At 38.0% G+C, this 9,229-nt stretch overlaps 1 protein-coding gene across 2 annotated transcripts in view; it reads right to left on the bottom strand.

The window, feature by feature from the left end:
- The window catches only part of gbf1 (golgi brefeldin A resistant guanine nucleotide exchange factor 1), a 93,397-nt gene extending 84,575 nt beyond the window's left edge, over positions 1-8,822 (bottom strand). For both annotated transcript variants that reach the window (XM_053333457.1, XM_053333456.1), the window contains exons 1-3: positions 8,394-8,822; positions 4,380-4,483; positions 1,502-1,568 (exon numbers count right to left, since the gene is read on the bottom strand). In XM_053333457.1, the coding sequence (XP_053189432.1) occupies positions 1,502-1,568; positions 4,380-4,475 (163 nt within the window). In that variant the 5' untranslated portion in view covers positions 4,476-4,483; positions 8,394-8,822. The remainder of the gene's footprint in view (positions 1-1,501; positions 1,569-4,379; positions 4,484-8,393) is intronic.
- Between the last annotated feature and the right edge of the window lie 407 nt (positions 8,823-9,229).

Below are 9,229 nucleotides of genomic sequence, written 5' to 3' on the forward strand. Positions count from 1 at the left end.
CAGTAAGGAAGAAGGGAAGGAGTGGGGTGGTGGTGGGGGGGCACCACTGCATCCCCTACACTTAGACTCACAAATGATCAGTCACCACATCTAGTGCTAGAGGCCTTGTTCAAACTTGACCCGTAAGCCCCCACGCAGAGCTCACGGGTCTGTGCTTAAAGGGATGCACTGTCTGGATGCCGAGAATATGTCACTAATACACAGTGTAGACAGTCTGTTCATAACACACTGAATATCTATGTGCACACACCAAAACAACAACACAAAGATTATTTCCCCATACAGCTGTCCTACAGTATCCAAAGTCACATAAAACTTTTAGTACATGCTGCATACTGAAACCTGTCTTTTGAGCTGTAGATTAAATTATGAGACTCTTCAGTGTTGAAATGGGTTTAAAAAGGTTCAAGCTGTCATCTGCAGGTTCAAAATCAGCCCCGCGCTAGTGGCAGCTACAGTGGTGCTATCCTGCTGAAGCAGAGCTGCAGAGCTGTGGTTCAGTAAAAGCTCCAGTTACATCACTATTTAACTTTTTAAGAAACATGTTAGCAGCTGATATCTGCAGGAACAGCCAGCCAGAGAGATAAAGAGTTACAGGACCAAATGTGAAATGACTTCTGTCCTGTTTAAATGTTTATCTTCAAGTGATTATTGCATGTCGCTGCTTAGCTACAGAAATCACTTGGTACATTTTGTTGAAGCTTCCTATATGTGAGGACTGATCTCCTATATGTGCATCATCAGTGGAGGAGACCCTGGTTACAAAGTTCTACATAACTGTAATGGAAGTAGAGTGAAGGGTGATCGAAAAGGGAGGCTGTACAGAACGCCACATACCCTGTTTCTACCAACACACCCCCACTACTCACTTAAATGTAATAACAGGCCATTTCACATATAATAGTTAATTAAATGTTATAACAGGCCATTTCACATTATGTTATAATAGTTAGTAAATGTTATAACAGGCCGTTTCACTATTTCTGTAATAATGTTGAGCATTCTTAATATTTTAAACAAATGAGTTCAGGTACAATTCTTACACTTACACTTACACTTACACTGTATGTAACATTTACTTTCATTCTCTTCTCATAATAAGAACTATTTTACAGAAGATTAACAGCAATACTTTCTTAAAATGATTCAATGCAGAAAACCTCTGTAGGATGCTGAGAAATAATATTGACAAGTGTGAAAGGCCAAGATGTTCCTCAGTGGAAATCTACTGAGCACACTTGATTAAATATCTTCTTACAGCTGAGGAAACAAAGGGGACGAGGCAATCCCGAGTATCTTTCCTTAACAGTGGCAGAATCACACATGCTTCGACTCCTTACCTGCTTTGTGCACTTCAGACAAACTGGTGAGTTGTGGTTCAGTTTGTTTACGGTGACATGAAAGTTGTCAAACATCTGGACCTGAAATGCTCAAACTGGTACTAATAGTGTCACCTTACCCCTCTACACACCTACAGTACATCACCACAGCCCCCACATACCTTTTATGCTGTTCAGTGTTTCCTTGAGGTGGCCAAAGCTGTTCAGCAGTGGGTCTTGTTCTTCGTCCTGAGTGAAGAGAAAAACACGATCAGAAATAATGGAGGCATAGATCACAATTATACATCCATGATCACAACTTGCTGTTCAGAATAGTTCATAGATACTTCATTCAGTTAAATGTGCGCTACCAAATTCACTTTTTTTTGTCATAAGTCACAATAATGATGTTATCGACTTATAAAACATAATCATGTCTATATATGGAATCATCGTATGATACATGAACATGACCTTTGACCTCAGTATTACCACACTTCACATTCTCTATTCATGTCACATTAGCTAAGCAAGTAGTGTCCTCCATTCCTCACTATGTATATCCTGAGTGGAGACTGTAGAAGAATTAAAGGTAAATAACTCTGTTCCCAACCATAATGGCTAGGGGAGTCACAGTCTCAATTGTAAGTCGGATATCAATCAAAATGACATCATGATCTCGACCTTCGAAATCAAAGGAGGAATCATGGACATGCTCCCAAAGTCACGTCCCACAGGCGAGTCAACATTACCTCCTCTAACTTGAACCTGCAGCAGTTTAAAAGACACCATTGCAACCGCTGATATGGGAGACACATCAACTGAACTCAAACCCAATCCTGCTTCACTGAAATCACCAGTGTGAAATATTTTGAGTTACCCGTGAAGTTATGTCAACAATATTTGCATGTCGATAAGAAAATCACAGTTTGTAAGCTATGGTATGTGCATGTAGCATACACGTCCTCAGGCAACATGAATATGGCAGGATATCTCGACAGGCATCATAAAGAAGTAAACTTAACCAGTTAACACAGGCAACTCTTCCGTCCTCATTTGGAGCTAAACTTCGACAAAATGAAACTCACGCTAAAGCAATAACTAGTGCTATAGGGGTATTTGTAGCATCAGAGAATATAGTTTGTTAAGACACTTAGCTAATTGTTCAGTGATGTCTATTGGCACTAGGGCTGTGTGATTGCCTCTAAATTTCAAATTGTAGATTGTCATTGCTCTAGATTGCCAATACACAACTAAATCAGCAAGGGGGGCGGCACGTGTCCTTGGTATGCAAGAAGATGTAACTGAGGGCGATGAGTGGACCCTTAGATGGTGGCAGGTATAGACTTCTAAGATTTCACTAACTACTGAAATATATCACATGTTGAATGTAGCCACTGAATGCTGTTAATGAGGTAGGGCAGGCTAAACAACACCACAATTGCTTGTAATGAAATTACACCTTACTTGTTTGAGCTAGAATTTTATATTTGAAGTCAGAGGACTGAGCCCTTTGTTTCTCCTGTTGCCATGGTGAATCATGTTATCTGTTCTGAAACCTAAAACTCTTGAGTTTGACAGCTCAGAGTTAGTCAACCCAGAGTTCAGGTTAGAGTTTGTTACACCTGCTTCCTAAACAGGCCCCAGGTGTGTGACAGTAAGGTTGATGCTGGTGACAGAAGCAGCATCACATAGTAAGAGCTTAGCAGTATAGCTGTGTGTGGGTCCAGTCTTGACTATTTCTCAGTGAATACATGCTAAAACTCCTCAAGACACAAGTCAAGTTCCCGTGTCTTTCTTGTCACCTGCTGATCAAAATGAAGAGGGTAAGCCTAATCTGACCAGGCTTATTTAAGGTGGTCTAACCTTTAAACTGGACCAACTATTCTCATTGTAGTGACTATCTCAGCCTCTCCTAAACTGAGAGTGGAGAAATATCTGGCTTCAGAGTGTCTCCTGAGTTTTGCTGCTGTACTGCTCCAGAATTTGTTTTTGTTTTCTTTTTAAGACAAACAGAAAAGGACTTATGTTCTATCAACTGTTTAACACATAAAATCCTTTTGTGTGAGCATCACACTCTCCCAAACAAATAAAAATGTCTCTTGACATTTCTAGCAACCCAAAACTCTTCATAACCACTAGAAGATAAGCTGGGGGTGTATCAGCTATACATACATATACATATGTATATGTATATGTATATGTATGTATATATATATATATATATACACACACACACACACACACATATATATATATATATATACTACAGGTGTGGTGTGGTGTAAGCGAATAAAGTGAGGCTAGGAGGAACCTCCCAAATATGTAAGTATGATATGTGAACCTGTGTTACCATGTTAACTGCAACTGAGGCATAAAATGCTCTTAAAATGACAATAATATCATTTATTGTAATGATTTCTGGGACAATATATGGTTTCACAGAAGGTGTTATGGTACAAGGACTCTCTGTCCAAACAAGACATCATACTGTGTTATAACTCAGCACCACAGTACAGAAGACCCCTGTAGCATGTGTGAGAACAATATTTTTAAAACCTCCTGGTTAATGACATCACTGCAATCAATGACTGGATGGCTGAGATGAAACTAGAAGAACCTGAGAACCTCTGTGTGAGAGTTATGATTTAATATCCATCTATTCTAGAAGATACACAGAGATCAGGGACCTAGTTGTGACCAAATAGCTCAAGTTTCAAAAGTAAAAGGCATGAAGTAGTTACTATTGTTGATGCTGTATAAAAGTATATAATCATTTCCATCAAATAATCACAATGACTTCTAATTAACTATGTTTCCTTCTGCAGTGATGATAATGCAAAAGGTGTTAGAGCTGATAGATGACTGATTGGATCCACTGACCAATACAATGAGACCCTGATCCTACCTGATTAGACTGAATTGATTAGGCTGGCCGTACTTGGGTCAGGTTTCATATAGCATGAATGGAGTGTACCTGTGCAGAGCTTGTTCACACCTTTACTAAATGTAATCTTAAAGCTGTTCCAATAAAAGGTAGAGTTGTTGTGTTGAACTTGCCAGTGGAGTGTGAGTGTTCCATCTGGAGTTCCTCTTGATGGCCCCGACTACAGTACCGATTTCACCCTGGATGATGTAGATATTCTTGTCCACCATGCTGCTTTCTGACAGAGAAACACACAAGAGAAGGTTGATTTTGGCAGAAACACAATAATTCAAATAATACAACTAATAGTCACTTTATATAACTACTATAACTGTCATATCAAGATATTGTGATTCAAAGGTGTCATATATAAATGAATGACAATTAGATATATCATCATGATTTACATTTCTAAACAGTAAAGGATCAAAAACATGACATCAATTTGTTAATGTGATTTGAACACTTGATTGTACCTTGATTGGTCAGGTATTAACACTGTAAATATGTAGTAATAATAATAATAATAATAATAATAATAATAATAATAATAATAAATTGTATTTATAGAGCACCTTTCATACAAGGGATGTAGGTTAAAGTGCTCTACAGAGAAACATAAAAATACAATAAAACTACAGAAAATAAACAAAAAAAATAATTACATTAAAAAAAATGTGACAATTTATAACAAATTAGACATTAAGCAAAAATAAGTTTAAATGACACTAATTAAAAGTCATATTAAATAAATATATAGCCAGTAATTTAGGAGGTTTAGAATGGTTAGGCAATGCATTGATTCATTTATGGACAGAAAATTCATCTGCAACTATTTTGATACAGGGTGAATCATTTCTGTCATGTTTTTAGAAAAATAACTAAGAAAAAGGGCCTGTTGCAGCTTCTCTCCTCTGACAGAAAACGCAACATCTAGGACTGCTGATCGGGCAAAATGAGACATCTGAATGCATCTCTTTTGGTTGTGGGGAATTATATCATTATTACTGACATTACATAGACTAAGGGATGAAAGGAATCATCAAGAAAATAATCAGCACATTAATCATTAATGAAACTCATTGTAAGTACATGCAATAAACACACCACAGAGCACATAACCATTAAACAACACAGTGTGATAGTGTTTGTCAATGCAAACATATCACATAACACATGTGACAAAGGGCTGGGCAATATGGATAAAATCAAATACGATATTTTTGACCAAATACTTCAACATTGATGTCACAACAATATTGTAGGGATGACTTTGGTTGCTTTCACTAAATATTTAAACAATTTGATTATTGATAAATAATCATCACTAATGTGGATATAATGACAAAGTGGGTAAAAGCCAAATAATAAACCAGCTAGAACAGTTCACAAAGTTACATATTTTTACAGTAAAGCTGCATTTAACACCAGGAAAAGACACTCCTATCAAGATATCCAAATTCTAAAATGATTTCTACTCTCATATCATGATAGATATAATAATGATATATTGTCCAGCCCTAGTATGAACTTTTGACTAAATAAATCCAAAATACTAATGTGACACGCTGCCAACAGTATGTGAAAATGAAGCAGTCAAGCTTAAAGCCAAACTCAGAGCTCTCAGCCTCAAATGAATAGAATCTATGAAGCAGACAGAACATTTCCATGTCTACCTGGACAATACCTGAAACCAATATGGATAACCAAACACAATCTAAACTGCATGGTGTTCATATTTGACAAGCACAGGATATCAAAATTGGTGGATTAACCTTTTTTTTATGTGCCAGGGAAGCCCTGTCAGATAATACACTGACTTACATTGAGATACAGTACATGACTATAGAGGCCACAATGGTTTAAATTCATGTAAAGCTGCCTATTCAAAACACTAAGAGGATGAAGTTATGATAAGATGTTGGGACAGGATGATGATGTTATCCCATCTGATAAGACTGTCATATATCAGTGATGTTCAGTGTCTGTTGATACAAAGTCCTCCTCTAATGATTTCCAATAGAATACAGCTGCATAGCACACAGTACCTACTCAGTTTAGGAGTCAAACATGTTTGACAGTTAAACAGCTCTGTATTTAAAAATAAAAGAAGTGCCTGCATCATAGCCATAATGCTAATTCAATGCATTCCAATTAAATCATTACGGACACTGATCATGTGACATTGTGCTTTAAAATGCATTTTTTTTCCATTAAGCCCATAAGAACAAACCCAGTGTAAGTGCCTGTTGTCTCACTAGGATACTTTGCTGAGCAGGAACAGATGAATTGGTTCCACTGGTTCCACAGGTTTTCCTGCTGTCTGACTGGATACCACAGAGGAAAAAGAAACGTCCTCTCCCCACTTCAGTATGACGTGTATAAAAGGGTGGAAACAAACATGTAAACTAAGGGATATATATGTGCATCTCTCCTTTAAAGCGAGGAAACTTCATCACTGTGGATACTGATGCTTCCCTGCATGACATCCCTAAAATTATCAACATGTGCTGAAAATATCAGTATGAATGGGGCAAGGACAAAGTTAGGGAAATGTTCTGATCACAATTTTCTAATTTTCTAGGATAATAATAATATACTCCACACTAACTGGACTGGGAGTTTATAGGTGAAAGGTTGAAGGTCTCAAGAGCAGACAGGAGGATTCATTTCATGAGCCACAGCCGTCTCAGCATGATGTATTCAGGGTACTACAGGCTAGGTCTCACCATTTGGGACCAGATTAGTAGACCTGCAGGATTTACACCTTCCACAGATTCTTTGGGTGATTTAAATATTCTGTCAAAATAAAACTCTTGGAAGTTAGGCGTCATCAGTTCAGCACAGCTGTGGATAGCATCACCACAACACTATAGAGAGATAAACCACAAAGTTGTCTCAGGGGGCTTTATCATGTCACATACAGTATGATCACTTTAGTGCCTTGAAGGACAGGTTCACAATTTTTCAAGTGTGTAAACCATCAGTCAGGTGTCCATATGAACATTAAAGAGATTTTTCTCACTGTAATCATGCCTCCTGTTCATACTGACTATTAAATGATCTCCTTCAAATGTGCTTTCAATAGAAGTGATGGAGGACAAAATCCACAGCACAGTCATTTAAAAGTAGATCTAGTCTTCATCAGTCTGATTTGGTCATATCAAGTGATATCTATCTTCTAGTCTTCTTAGCATCAAACTCCCTCTTTCCTGTTGAGCTGTGGTGGAAGTATAGTAACAAAAAGACAAAAAGCCACTAAAAACACTAACGTTGAAACATAGAATATTAGCTTCAGATCAACTTTTAAATACATTTTTACACAGAAGGATGACTGTTGATTTAGTCCTCCATCACTTACATTGTTAACACATTATGAAGGGATCTTCTAATGGTCAGTATGAACCGGAGGAATGATTACAGCAAGACAAACATGATTCAATGTTCATTAAAACAGTGAGGCTCTCTTTAAAATTTGGATGGTGATGTGTTGGTATTATAGAAGCTTTACTGGATGAAGCACATCAATCACTGCATGTTACTGAATGAACTCAGACTTGCTCTCTTGCTCTTAACCCTCACTGACGTCACATCAACAACTCTGCATGCAGCTTCACACAAAGGCATCAACAGCTCTGATTAAACCCAAGACTCAAGCACATTCAAACATGAGCCTAATAGAATCATAATGAAACCCCTCAAAACACAAGAGCTATACGTACAAAACACGGTAATACACCAAAAGCAAGGGATAGAAGGCAGCTGGTCGTCTGTCAGGTGAGATAGGAAGGTATTGTCTGATTAGATTAACGTTAGTTGAGTCAGAAACATCACAGGCTAACAGGCTAGCCACCCACCGCAATAAAATACTCATAGGCAGCTGACAGTCCTCTGAGACACACATACATAACGACAAGATACATGAAAGCAGTTCAGTACATACATATCAATGTATTGAAGTGTCCACAGATTGGTTTCATTTAGTGAATTAGACTGATAACATGACCACAAGCACCTAGCTCAACTAGCTAGCGTGTAAACTGGCTAATGTATCCTCTTATGTTTGTCCTCTCAGACAACACGTTATTTACATGTCATTGATTCTTTACAGTAAAAAAAACACACCTGTTGACAAATGCACACATTACCTGTTTATGGCTTCTATTTCAAAGATGGAGTCAAGCTGTAACGTTAGTTAATGCTAGCTAGCCTAGCTCGGCAAGCTAGCAGGCTAGCCGGCCAACAGTGACTGAAGAAGACCGAAGTTCAATTCACTGCGATAAAACAGACAAAGTGACATTAGAGGACATTCCACTGCGTGAGGACGTGATATTTCCAAACAGCGCGTATTCATTCAGCCGCCATGAAGCGCTGCATTAGTGAATAAAGTGAAGCTTCCTGCAGCTGTCAGTCCCTCAGTAAACACACTGACGTGGAAAAGCTCTGCACATCCAACCGAGCTTGACTACAGAGTCTTGACTGACAGGTTGCGACACTAATCACTTTAAGCGTTGTTTAAAGCTTTAAAGTACGAGTTGACACAGACAATTAAAGCATTAAGTGTATTTGTGCTCGTGTTTGTTTCCCCCATTCATACTGAATAACAGGAATTAATACTTAAGAAAATATAACTTGTGTTACAGCGAGATGAGGGCGGGACAAAAGCAGCAGGAGGGGAGAAGTTTGGTTGAGAGGTTGAGACGAATGTTGGTGACGAAAGCACCGCCTACGTCTCCACTGTCACGATTTGTTTTACGCATGGTTTTACTCATACGACATTGACTTTTTATTACATGGAAGAAATGTATTGTTTGCACTGAATATGACAGGAAACTCTATTCACTGTCCTATTTGATTCATTTTCTTACTATTTCGACCAAATTGTATACACAATTCCCAAATTCTTAAAGGGGATCGACCTATTATGCTCAGGTCCAGCTCTATATTTTTATTCTAGGACTCCATTAAAGTAACTTTGTATGAT

This window comes from Scomber japonicus, chromosome 14, assembly GCF_027409825.1.
Source record: "Scomber japonicus isolate fScoJap1 chromosome 14, fScoJap1.pri, whole genome shotgun sequence".
NCBI lineage: Eukaryota > Metazoa > Chordata > Actinopteri > Scombriformes > Scombridae > Scomber > Scomber japonicus.